The sequence below is a fragment of the Chiloscyllium punctatum genome, chromosome 11 (assembly GCF_047496795.1).
Source record: "Chiloscyllium punctatum isolate Juve2018m chromosome 11, sChiPun1.3, whole genome shotgun sequence".
Taxonomy (NCBI): domain Eukaryota; kingdom Metazoa; phylum Chordata; class Chondrichthyes; order Orectolobiformes; family Hemiscylliidae; genus Chiloscyllium; species Chiloscyllium punctatum.
Window position 1 is genome coordinate 42,959,853 of NC_092749.1, and position 14,339 is coordinate 42,974,191.

General features: G+C 38.9%; 1 protein-coding gene across 2 annotated transcripts in view; it reads right to left on the reverse strand.

Moving 5' to 3' along the window:
- Positions 1-14,339, reverse strand: part of LOC140482933 (echinoderm microtubule-associated protein-like 4) — a 290,517-nt gene that overhangs the window by 203,185 nt on the left and 72,993 nt on the right. Inside the window, exon 1 of one of the 2 annotated variants that reach the window (XM_072580688.1) lies at positions 5,037-5,189. The exons of the other annotated variant lie outside the window; for it this stretch is intronic. Coding sequence (XP_072436789.1) covers positions 5,037-5,073 — 37 coding nt within the window. The 5' untranslated portion in view covers positions 5,074-5,189. Of the gene's footprint in view, positions 1-5,036; positions 5,190-14,339 lie in introns of those variants that run through there. 2 annotated transcript variants of the gene reach the window in all.

The window sequence follows — 14,339 nt, forward strand, 5'->3', positions numbered from 1 at the left end:
TCCCACCTACTCCAAAGGTGAGTCATTACACATCTGGACAATTTGATTAAAGATATCAATTTTTATTGGCTAAATGGAAACAAATCTAGAAGGGATCATTATTTGTTTGAAATAGTTTTCAGATTAAAACATTTTTATATTTAATAGGTTGTTAAAAAGATGAGTGTAGCTAATTGAGTGGCAAAAATATTTGCCTTATAAAAGGTGTTTCTTTTTCTGTTTGAATGACCATGCTTCTGAACTGTGCAAGTTACATCTCAGTTGCTTGTCAATGTTTAGACAGCTACTTTACAAATTTTCAGTTACAACTAACAGCTTTGCTTTGTACCCTCATTTACTCAGCTTTTCATTTCAGGCTTAAGGTTATTGTTCAGTTCAGAAAGTGGCCAGCTGGGTCCCATTGACGTCATTCTGACCAATCAGGTGGTTATTGATTCAAGCTCAAGTCCAAGATTAGATCATAGAATCTGTCTAACAATTCAGTTCATACCGTCAGAGGGGTCATCATTCAGATGAAGTATTAAAACCAAAAAAGATATTCAAACTGAAAAATACACACTATCTTCCTGGTTCCACAACCAACACAACTGATAACGAATTAAATGGTCACTCATTGCTGTTTAGAGGGCTTTTTTTTTGTCTATGGATTGCATACTTCAAATATAAATTCACAGATTGTGAAATTCAAATATCCAGAGACCTTGGAAGGGCTATACAAAATCTGAATGGTCACTGAACTTGAAACATTAAACTGTTTTCTCTTGTGCTATACTTGCTGAATGCAATTTCAGTTTGTTTTTTTTTTAAGATCTTCAGCATCTGCAGTTATTTGTTTTATTCTGAATATTGGTTTGTACAAAATATTTCCCTTACGTTTTACTGGAATGCATTTCATAATCTTTGATATGTGTGAATGAGGTTTCTATCTACCAAAGAGGCCAGAGCCAGAGCCAGAGCCAGAGCCATTGTCCCTGTTGCTGGATTGAGGGGCAGGGTTGAGAGGCAGGAAGCCAGGCAGTATCAAGTGGCTGCTTGGCTTGCTGAGATCTCCCAGTCTCGTGTCTGCTTCCCTTGGATCCCAGCATCCACAGTTTTTGTCTCTAAACGAACTGAGAGACAGGGCAGATGTTGCTGTCAGTAGAATTTAAAACTCATTCCCTTGTAAGGAAATTTGGATTGATTTAGCCATGGAGACTCCCCTCCCCACCTCCCCCTCTCTTTTAAGCACTAATTCTAGATATTTTCCACAGGAGGGTGGCAGAAATCTATATAACTGAGTTCTATCGAGAATCAGAATAATCAACTGATAATAACTTGACTGGAATAATTAGAAACTACAATACTATTTTTAACATTGTTTAACATACTGCAGCAGATCACAGTAGCGCAACAAAAAAAAATCCTGATATAAAAGCTGATTCTCATTGGTTTATTCTACAATGTTTTAGATGAGATGTTTCAATACAAAGTTCTTACATGTAAAAGTGAAGGAGTAGCAGCAAACTCTGGCCCATTTAAGACTGTGCCAAATAATTATAATGCCTTGTGCATCACAGAGACTGCCTAATACCTGTAGTCATGCAGCCTTGGGGAAAAGAGGTGGTGAAAAATAGCTGATAAACTGGGTGTGGGTTGATAAACCTAAAACTGGGTTTCATATCTTCAGGTAAAGCTGGTCCAAGAGATCAAAATAGATGCAAGCATGTAACTCTTACAAAGTGGATGATGTCCTAGCCAGAAAGATCTAGCATTCAAGGGAATGCAGATCAAATTTACAGCATGTTGGGCATTCAAACTACTTCTGCTCTACAAATGGTCCACATAAACACAATCCTGCCATCATAATTTTACAAATCATAATCAAATCATCCTTGTTTAAACAACTATAAACGATACAATCACTGTTCTTTGAACCGAACTAGGAACTAATGCACTTTAAAATGCAAATTAATATGTGCCACCCAATTCTTTCGAAACCTTAAGGAGTCCATATGGGCTTGAACTTTCATCTGTCCTTATTTTTAAAAACAGTTGCTCACTGCCGAGTCAAGTTGTCCATTTCTTACACTTCATATGAGATTTTGCAGCATTTGCAGTTTATAGCATTTGTAGGATGTTCCTATATAAAACAAAATTACATGTTTTCAAAAGCAAACAGTTTTCACCTTATATTTATTCATTTTTAAAAATATAATCTGACTGGGGTATAAAACTGAACTCCCTATTAACTTTTCCATCTCTCCAGTCAAAATTTAACTATGTCCCACTTCTTTACCTACTCAGATTTTCCCTTCTTAAACATTCGACCATGAAAATTGAAGTTGAAGTTGAATACAAGCAATGCTGAAAAAAAGACTTTTTTTTGAAGCTTTTCAAACTGCATTATTCAGGATAATTCACAAGAACATCAAGGAGACTCTGCCTGCTCCAGACATTGTCATGGAAAATTCAGCAGTTAATGGATGATTGAGTGTAACCTGCAAGACTTTGTTTAAATTTTAAATGAGACATGCTGTTTCTGACTGATCAAGATATTATCCTGACAAGTGAATTCGTGAATTGCTGTCATCTATTTTGTTGTTATGAATTAAGTGTGGTGCATGTAAATTTTCTTTTTACACAGCAAGAACATGCCCCTATAGCTTCCATTACATGTAAGCATGCTACACTGTGAGCCTGACAAACCATCCCAGAACTGGTTAGGACTGTTTCATGCTGCTATTATGCAGTACAACGCTATTGGTGTTTTCCACAAACAGATGTTGCTGTCAGGCCAAAGGTATGTCCCTACCATCACTCAACAAAGATGTGGTGTATGAATTTGAGTGCCAGGTATGTAGGCAGTAGATTCCAAAGAGTCATGGTTTGTATCATATCTCTTCACCTATTCATAACATTCAAAGTACTGACTATATCCAAATTGGGCTGAACTAACTGAAAATTTCTTGGCTACAATGTTTTGATTAACTCTTGACCAGGTGACTATAGCTTGGGTGGAGCCAGTGCAGCACAGAGCCAGCCATCCAGCCAGCAAAACAGAAACATCAAAAAAGCCTCCCACTGTGATTCATAATCTGTCTCATGTATGGAGGTACTAGAAAGTCTTCAGTAACAGGAATCTGTCTTCCATTCATCTTTCTCCAGAAATCTTGTGTTGAAGGAGGAATAAAACGCATTTGAAGATAATGAAAGGATGAAATTTCAAACAGTGAATGAGACAGAGCATCAGTATACAAATTGTAAACACTAGAGCACTAAAACATATTGGAAGAAATGAAAGGAAACATCAAATCTAGTGGTTCAGACTCATGCTATCAAACTGTTTTACTGGTTTCTTTGTCCACCCTTAGTATGCACAACTTGGTTTTCCTCCTCTGTCTGTGAGGGGCACAATTTGAAAAGGGGCAGGGTCAAACTTAAAGTTTAAGTTAACAATATCTAATTACATTTAGGAAATATGAAAAGATGATTTACTAGTAATAAACAGTTATTTTCTGAAATGCCTCGTGAGTGTTTTCTTTTCATCAAAGTTTCTAGTTGAAGTAAATGGGGGACTTTGGTTAGTTTAACTAAATCTTTCCACATTTGTGCAGACTCTAGGAATAGAGGGGTTCAATTTTCACCACTACTCCAGTAAGTCATGGCAATAAGCTGACAACATTGCAGGCCCCATAATGCAAACGTTATCTTCGGTGTCTTGATACATATAACATTTTGACCTAGAAAGGATATGACAAAAATTAAAAATTGGTATATCCTGAAATGAAAACATCCGCATGGATCACAGATTTGCATGCCTGAATGTTCCCTGACCTAAAATCATGAGGCTTTATCAAAACAAATCTATATAAAACAATAAACCAAACAAAATGAAATTGTACCTTTCAAGCTTTACTGCTTGGAACAATCCTCCAGTAGATACCTTTCATTCCCATCCTTCTTTTCAAGTGTACAGGGACAGCCGCAACTGCTCTTTTATTTTACAAGTTTGTTCACTGTTTATTATTCTTGAGAAACTAATTTTGCTAAGTTTCTTTATCCAGTCATTCTGACTTCGTTTTCAACATATTTCTAGGAAGGCTCAATTAAATTTATGTAGCAATTTCTAACATACATAAGAGCCTTAGGATAATCTGACAAGTAGCCAACATTACATCCTATGCATGTATTATTTAAGGAAACTGAAAGTATTTTTCAAACAGATGAATTATGAACTCATAGTTAGATACAATCAACAAATTTAACAGCACTTTCAAAATATATTGTTTGAAAGAGTCTTTGGATAGGAACTTGTAGTATTGCAGTAATAGTCTGAACATGTGAGCAGCAATTAGTATAAATTAGTACAATTCTCCAACATTATCTCTATTACCAAAATAAAAAGTCTCCACTTACAAACAGTTCCAAAAGCAATGAAACAGAGCAAGTTGTCACAGAAATAAATTTTTCATTACATTAAAGTTCTGCTCCATTGGACATTATGTTTTATTGCCAAATTACAATTTAATACCAAGACTTTGCTCAAAGTATCAACAGCTGAACTTTTGCTGGTTAATTCTCTTAAGTGCCACAGAATATAGTTAAGTAATTTTGTTACTTTTGTAGAATGTTGCAATAAGCTAGACTTTAGGCCACCTCTACACTTGGCAACAGTAGCAAATAGATGGAATAAACAAATTTCATAGTCTTTAGTATGCATTTTTAAAATTAGAAACATGCATTTTAGCGACCTGTCGAACATTAGCAGTCTTCAATTGAGCTTACAAAAATCTGCATACATGCATATACAGGGCCATTAATTCGAACAAGCTCGTCACAGATAAATTTACTTCGAGGGACGGACATGAAGGCTTCTTGATTGCAGTAAGGCTATATTAATCAATCAATCAATCCCAAAAACCTAACAAAAAAATTGATGAGAAGAAAACTCTCCATCCTCTTCCATTTTTCATCTCCACTGGCCCCCAAATTTAAAAGATTCAAGCATAATACTCAGTTGAAAATCTTTCAACACTTGAAATAAAACATATTCTTACCACAATTGCTGGAGACAAAGTCAAGCTGTGTAGCCATTGAACCAGCTTTGTAAAAAAGTATCTGATTTCAAGGGGAAAAAGAATGAAACTTCTGGTGATTATAACAGTTGCATGTGCTTATTCAGAACCACTTCTATGCATATTAATTATAAGATAGAATCTCCAAGAAACGTATAACAGGAGAGTTACTGGGTTGAGTTGTATAGAAAAGGAACAAAGGTTGAAATGAATGAGTGAAATGTCGGCTAACAGAGGTGTGGCAGTTGGAACCTGACTGGACTACGTCACGTAATTAAGACTTTGGCAAACAAAGCTTCCTGCATTCAAAACTACAGATAGACTTAACCTTTGTAAGAGTAAGAGCTAATCAGACTGATTTATATGAAAGGCCTCTGTAGGCAAGAGATGGCACAACATGTAATCAAATGATATTACAAACTGTAACGCACTGAAAGAGCAATCAACAAACACAATGTGCTGCAGTCTTTCCAATAGGTCAGGGGCTAGTTCAGAAGGCTCAAAAGCAAAATTGGAGTACAACAAAATAAAAACTGTTCACTTGTAACAACTTAACTAAAAGTTAGAGAAATGTGTTTATGCTCAAAATGAATAGCATATTTTGCAATTTAAATAAAACTTACTTCATAATTTCTAGCCAAGTTTTTTTTTAAAAATAAACTACAATAGCAAACTAAAACTTTAATTTCTACGCCATTGTAATAATCTGAAGGTTACCTAAAGTAAACGCAGCAATTTTATCTCTAATAGAAACCCTGTCCCGATTTAGTCTTGCCCTTTTGTCACCACTTTCCAAATTCCACTTCCGAAAATCCCCAACTGTCTATAGAAACAATTCTGGTGTGAAGACTGGGTCATTTATTCGATATTGTCCACGTACATTATTAGCAATAAATGTATTACGGCTATAGATTTTGCAGCAAGAATTATCACGAGGCTATCAGCACTAAAGAAGAAATGAAACAGCAACTTCCAGTTCGCACATGCACAAACACAAATCACTAAGTGTTCAATCTGCCCCTTTCCTCCACAAGTTTAACTTGAGTGAAAGGCTCAGCACTCAAATACAAAATAGTGAAAATGGCGTACAGGTAGTTCTCCTATAACCTGTCAGCTGCATTCCAGCGAAACCTCATTTAATAGAAAATCAGTCAATATAAATAATGGGGCCTATGGAAAAAGTGTGGTGAAGGGGCAGACCAGCATAAAATATCACTCACAGTCACTTAAAAATCACCCAAAAGCCTAAAGCAAAGTACAACACAGCCTGAATGATGGTTGAAATCATATTTATTAACAAAATAAAAATAAATTTACCACATTTCAAAAATGTAAGAAATCTGTGCAGTGTATAGTACCTCTCACAGCATCGATACATGCACAGAAACTTCAGCGTGGACATCGGCACATGCGCATAATGAAACATGAGCCGATCCCTGCTGGAATGAAGCTACTGCAAAGAAATAAGATTCTCAAAACTACCAATCCCTAATTCTTCAGCGACATTATAGTCAAATCGCGCCACTGAAATGCGCATTATCCCAGAACTACCTGCACATATCCTGTAGATACCCACAAAACACGAGAAAGACTGACATTTTAAATATAGGTACTGTTTTAAACACTGTGCTAAGCCTCAACTACATACCCAAGCAAACATTTGTTTGACTCCAAAACATACTGAAACAAGTGTAGATTTATACCTTCAGATTTTAATTATTATTGCAGACTTTGAAAAAGAGTCTCCTTTATCTGCCAAACTGATCTTTCTATCTCTACTTAAATCTCTGCACTTGATTTTACATTTAATTGAATATTTTAACTTGTACCTTCTGGTTTAGACTCTGCATGCTTCAGTCAAAATGTTTTGAGAAGATACTGTAGCTTGCCTAGTTCATAAAAATTCCTGATCTCTGCATAATCCCTTCAAAAAGAGGGCATCATACGACACTGACAGGCTGATACACCAAATTTTGTTGCAGAAGCCTACAGAAATTATATGGGCAAGTGATTTCCACTGATAACAAAGATCTCTGTTCTTGTTAAGGAACAGTTTTCACAGAAAGATGGAATCATATAACATGATCTCTAAACAATTAAAATCCTGGCACTGCAGCGAGGATGTTCAATGTATCTATCAGGGAACGGGCATGATCATCTATCAGGGATAGGCATCATCAATAATCCTACATCCAGGTTAATGATCTAACTAAACTTAATTACATACATATATGTTTTGAGTATTCTTTTCTCAGGTTTTCCATTCCTCCACCCATATTCCCAAATGTTCTCAGCTAATCCAACATAGCTATCAATTTTAGTCCATAGTTAACCATCAGGAAGCAAAAAACTGTCCTACATGGCTGATACCTTAGCTTTTCCTTCCTTCCTTAAAACATTTAATTTTAAGAAAAATTATGAACATGCAGTACAGTCACAACATTGGCCTTTTTGCAAGGTTACTATGCCCTTGAGTGTTTCTCCCCTGGGGGAGGGGAGGTAATTGGTCAGGTTTCAACTAGGCTGGGTTTGAAAGGTTCATTAGAGACCTTTTTGTTTACCCCAAACAGATAATGCCTCCAGCCCAAGACTTTCATATCTTTAAAAAATACTAGTATAATCAAGGGAGTACCAGCTAGCCTTTGTTTAGATTAGTTTTTGATTCAGTTCAGCTGCAGTGTGTGAAGGTAGGCTGCTGGGGCAAGTTCAGCTGGGTACACTCTCTCTCCTCAACACCAAGCCGGTCAGCCCTGGTTTGTTTTATTTTTACTGTGCTAAGGGATGGTCATTGGGACTGTTGCAAGTGTTTTCGGTACAGCATCATTCAGTCAGGATAGTCTATTGGGTTTTGTGCATAGGTTAAGTTATCCGGTATTCTATTTTCTGTTCTTTGTTTCATTCTGTGATATTATAAATAAATTCTGTTTGTTTAAAACTTGGCAATCGGATCAGCTAATTCACTCTAGGAATATTCACCTATACACTTATCTAAAACAAGTAGCAAAGTTACGGCCTGAGCTACCTACTTAAAAATGTTTTGAGAGGTGGGACCTGGTCCATAACAGTGCCCGTTCAGAGGTGGTGAACGGTGCTCACTTGAAGCTTAAGTACACAAGATTGCAAGTACATGCAAGTTCTCAGGTTAGATTAAACTTCAGGAAATCTGTTTTAACACCATCACAAGCAGATTTATAGATGGCCAGCCAAATATTTACAGTACGTTGCGTTTCTGGTATCTCAAAGACTCCAGTTTGAACCAAATAACTAAATGACTTAGAACAGAATTGAAGGCTAGAGGGACAAAGATAAAGAACAAAAATTAAAATCAAATCTACGATCATACCTCACTATTATGACTGACGAAATGAATTCAAATAGAAAGCAGGATTAACTAATGGAAGTTACAGAACAGTTAACCTGGAGAGTCACAATTTGGAAACTGAAAAACACTTTCACATTATCTCAGAAGAATCACAGAGGCTGTCCTGACACATCTTATTGTACATAATTTTCAAATCCCCAAAATAAATCTGTTTTATTTTTTTAAATCCTTAAGAGGATGAGAAGACGACAACAGTCTTTGTAATGGACGTATGACAGAGCAGGTCCAAACTCAGCTGGACAGACAGAACAAAAATAAGTAGCTTATAAGAATAAAATTGCAAAATCAAAAGGATTGCGAAATACAGTTAAGGAGAGGGAACGATAGCCAAATATGTACAATGAAAATGAAAAGCAGACAGTTTTGCCCTGGCAACAACTGAAAGAGAAATTGAGAGGGAAAACAGAAAAGGAAGAGCAACAATTAAATGGGTGGATAACAACGAGGCATATACTGAAGGCAGCTGAAAAAAGATAAAGAGCAAGATAATACCTGTAGCTGCACTAAGGTTATGGTGGCTAAAAGTGAAAAAAAATTATGTTCTTAACCAAATGTAATAAATAGGAGCAGGGGATGGCCATCTGGTTCCTTGATAACCTCCACCATTCAATAAGGTCGTGGCTGATCTTTTCATAGACTGAGCTTCACTTACCCACCTGTTCATATGGCAATTTCTATGAAGATGCACTAATTTAGCTCCCTCAAATGAATTAACTCAGTACATAATTCATGCTAACTCTGCATATAGTTTATGAACGGTCTTTGCAGTGCACCCTTAACAGTGGGTGAATTGGGGGTCACAGTGTAAGGGAGGAGGAAAACAAGTGATGACATAATGGTAAATGTCAGTAACTTAGATTGGGAGGTTCAAATTCCACTATAGCCGATGGTAAAACTTAAATTCTATAAAAATATGGAATAGAAAGCTGATCCAACGGCAACCACATAAATCACTATCAATTGTCATTATAATCCACCTGGTTCGTGACTGCACTTCAGAGAAGGAAATATGCCATCAATCATTGCTCTGGCCTATATGAGACTCTAAGATAGTTGACTCTCAACTGCTCTAAGGAGAAAGTGAGGACTGCAGACGCCGGAGATCAGAGCTTAAAAATGTGTTGCTGGAAGAGCACAGCAGGTCAGGCAGCATCAAAGGAACAGGTGAATCGACATTTTGGGCATAAGTTTATGCCCGAAACGTCGATTCTCCTGTTCCTTTGATGCTGCCCGACCTGCGCTTTTCCAGCAACACATTTTTAAGCTCTCAACTGCTCTGGGCAACTAGGAATAAGCAATAACTTTCACGTTGCAGAAACAAAAAAAATTCAAAATTTTGGAAGTTATTGGCGGCACGGTGGCTCAGTGGTTAGCATTACTGCCTCACAGCTACAGGGTCCCAGGTTCGATTCCAGTCTTGGACGACTGACTGTGTGGAGTTTGCACATTCTCCCAGTGTTTGCATGGGTTTCCTCTGGGTGCTCTGGTTTCCTTCCACAGTCCAAAGATGTGCAGGTTAGGTGAACTGACCGTGCTAAATTGCGCATAGTGCTAGGTACATTAATCAGACAGAAATGGGTTTGGTGGGCTACTCTTCGGAAGGTCAGCGCAAACTGGTTGAGCCGAAGGGCCTGTTTCCACACTGTAGGGAATCTAATCTAATCTAATCTAATATATCGAATCTAATATATTTCCTAGGAACAACAGAAAACAAATGAACAATGTCCCAAAAGGAGCAAACAAAAATGTACCTACAAGTTTGATTAATGAGATACATTTTAAGAAGCGTCTTAAAAGAGAAGGGAGAAATGTCAAGGTTTATAGGGAGATTTCAAGAGCTTGGGTTAGATAACTGATAGTACAGCCATCGATGGACAGGACAAGAAAATTAGGGATACCAAAACAATTAGAATTACATGAATGCAGAGCTTCAATTGCTGCAATTACTTAAGCACATACAAGCAGTACCTCTAACACTGACAGGTGGACAAGATGGGAGAAATCAATTAAATACATCTGCAAAAATATAGTGTTTATGAACCTTGGCTTCAACCTCCCCAACTAGCTTTGGGTTTATTAATAGATTATTGAGCTGAAATACAGACTCGTGAATGAACGAAAATTCTCAATATTACACAATTATATAACAGGGAGAAAGTGAGGACTGCAGATTTGCTGGGGATCAGAGCTGAAAATGTGCAACTCCTTGGATGCTGCCTGACCTGCTGCGCTTTTCAAGCAACACATTTTCAACAATTATATAACAGTATGGAATTTAAATGCATTTCCCATTTTCTAAATACTTTGTTCACATATTAAACATTGAAGAACATCCTCATAATTCTGCACCTAAAAATATTTTTGTGACTGAAGGATATCAATGTAAGTGTTTGATGTTCAAGTTTAACTTGATACTGTTCATTTGCTGATTGCAGATTAATAATCAGCTTTTTTTTGGCTAAAGAGAAACCATCACCATCATGCAAACATAATCATCACCTACACTCCATGGTTAAAGGAAAGTAGAAAGTTGAGCTTGTCTTTGACCCACATGACCTCATCATGGCATTTAATGTTTCACAGTGCTCGAGAGTATCAACAATAGAGAAATATTATTAGTAATCAAATGAACAAAATAATAACTTACATTTTAATAGATTCTACAAAACTCAGTTTCAAAAGCACACATTCAGGCAATCACTTTATAATTCATCAGTCTCAAACGTTTTACTTCTAGAAGAAGCTTGAAACCTAAACCAGCAGTTAAACATTGTTCTTTTACAGACCTCCCAATATACTTTAACATATCATTCCTCTACCTTTCTAGCAGGACTTATTTTTGTACCTGTCTCTTATTAATCATATCTGAAGCCATTAAAAACGAATCAGCCAATGTTAAGGTAGTTACGATTTTTTAAAATTTCATTCATGAGATGTGGGCATCTCATTCTTGGTTGCTAAATGCTTTTGAAAAGATGATACTAAAGCTATCTTTCTTGAACAACAATAGTTTGGTGAAAGCATTCTGGATTAGTGGTGCTGGAAAAGTACAACAATTCAGGCAACATCCGATGAGCAGGAAAATCGACATTTCGGGCAAAAGCCCTTCATCAGGAATACAAGCAGAGTGCCTGAAGGGTGGAGAGATAAATGAGAGGAGGGTGGGCGTGGGGAAAAAGTAGCATAGAGTACGATAGGTGAGTGGGGGTGGGGATGGGGATGAAGGTGATAGGTCACGGAGGAGGGTGGGGGAAGGTAGCAAAGAGTACAATGGGTGGATGGGGGTGGGATGAAGGTGATAGGTCAGAGAGGAGGGTGGAACGGATAGGTGGAAAAAAGATAGGCAGGTAGGACAAGTCATGGGGACAGTGCTGAGCTGGAAGTTTGGAACTGGGGTGAGGTGGGGGAAAGGGGAAACGAGGAAACTGTTGAAGTCCACATTGATGCCCTGGGGTTGAAGTGTTCCGAGGCGGAAGATGAGGCGTTCTTTCTCCAGGTGTCGGGTGGTGAGGGAACGCCGGTGAAGGAGGCCCAGGACCTCCATGTCCTCGGCAGAGTGGGAGGGGGAGTTGAAATGTTGGGCCACAGGGCGCTGTGGTTGATTGGTGCGGGTGTCCCAGAGATGTTCCCTAAAGCGCTCTGCTCGGAGGGGCCCAGTCTCCTCAACGTAAAGGAGACTGCATTGGGAGCAACGGATACAATAAATCATATTGGTGGATGTTCAGGTAAAACTTTGATGGATGTGGAAGGCTCCTTTAGGGCCTTGGATGGAGGCGAGGGAGGTGGTGTGGGCGCAGGTTTTGCAATTCCTGTGGTGGCAGGGGAAGGTGCCAGGACGGGAGGGTGGGTTGTTGGGGGGGCGTGGACCTGACCAGGTAGTCACGGATGGAACAGTCTTTGCGGAAGGCGGAGAGGGGTGGGGAGGGAAATATATCCCTGGTGGTGGGGTCCGTTTGGAGGTGGCAGAAATGCCGGCAGATGATTTGGTTTATGCGAAGGTTGGTAGGGTGGAAGGTGAGCACTAGGGGGGGTTCTGCCCTTGTTACGGTTGGAGGAGTGGGGTCTGAGGGCAGAGGTGCGGGATGTGGACGAGATGCATTGGAGGGCATCTTTAGCCGCGTGGGAAGGGAAATTGCAGTCTCTAAAGGAGGATGCCATCTGGTGTGTTCTGTGGTGGAACTGGTCCTACTGAGAGCAGATACGGCGGAGGAATTGGGAATACGTTTTGGCATTTTTGCAGGAGGTAGGTGTAATCCAGGTAGCTGTGGGAGTCTGTGGGTTTGTAAAAAATGTCGGTGTCAAGTCAGTCAGTCATCATTAATGTAGATGGAGAGGTCCAGGAAGGGGAGGGAGGTGTCAGAGATGGTTCAGGTAAATTTAAAGTCAGGGTGGAATGTGTTGAAGTTGATGAATTGCTCAACCTCCTCGCAGGAGCACGAGGTGGCGCCAATGCAGCAGAGGAAGAGGTGGGGAGTGGCGCCAGCGTAATTACAGAAGATGGACTGTTCTATGTAGCCAAAGAGACAGGCATAGCTGGGGCCCATACGGGTGCAAATCAACAATATTTTAGTATACCGCTGACTTACACTTTGCAGATGGTAGAAAGGCTTTCATAATAAAAAGAGGTTAATTACTTGAGAATGTATTCCCAGCCTTCATCTTCTCTTGTAACCATAGTCAGTCAAGTTAAATTTCTGTCCAAACACACAGGTTAGGTGGATTGGCCATGCTAAATTGCCCATACTATCTAGGTATGTATAGATTAGGTGGATTAGAAATGGGAAATGCAGGATTACAGGATAGGGTAGACAGTTGAGATACTCTTCAGGAGGGTTCAATATGGACTCAATGGGCCAAAAGGCCTGCTTCCACACTGTAGGGATTCCTCTGTTCTATGATTACGGTCAACACTAACATCATGACATTGATGGTGGGAGATTCAATTATGGTAATGCTGATGAAATCAAGAAGAGCTGATTGGATAACCTCTTGTTCCCACGCACATAGTCTGGCACGTGTGCGATACAAATGCTCTGTACCATCTATCAGCCCAAATCAGAATGCTATTCAAAGGCATATGGGCACAGGCTGCTACATTACTTGGAGTTCCCAGTAGACTAAACTAGTACATCCATCAGTATACATCTCAATTGTTTACTTTGTGATGATTGGAAAAATCGTTAGTGATGCAGCTGAAAACTGTTTTGAGAAACACCCTGTGCTTAGACATTTGGGTTCCAATCACTGCAAGCATCTTCCTTTTTGCTGGTAGGACATGACTGAATGGGGAGTTCCTCCAACTCAGCTCCCATTGACTTTCAATTTCATTGGGACATTTTGACGCCACTTTCAGTCAAATGTCACATTTATATTAAGGGCAGTCCAAAATGTTCAAGGGATTTGCATGTCAGAGGCTAAATGCGCATTTACTGACCCTTCTTAATTGCTCAGGGGCAGTTAAGAATCCACCACATTCTGGGGAACTGTGAAGCAATTCACTTTAGATTGGTAGAAGAGAAAATTTATTTTTAAATGATAAACTATTGACTATTGAATGCCCTGGTACAAGAAACAGTCAAAAGATAAATGGTGCTTTGTCTGTGCAGAGATAATGTTCCTACCTCTAGACCAGAAGATCCAGGTTTAAGGCCTCCTGCCCTGGCATGACTGAACAGATCAATTTTCTTTTTAAACTGAAAGGAAGGGTTTAGAATAAAAGTAATAAAATGTTGCTGCAATTGTACAGGTTTTTGGTGGTACCACAGCAGGAGTACTGTGTATACTTCTAATTGCCATACAAGTGAGAGAGAAGTTGAATGCGGTTTCACTGGATTGATTTCTGGAATGTGGGAGAAGGAAGTCTTCCCCTCACCCCAGAATTTACTAGAGGGCTACTGAGTGTG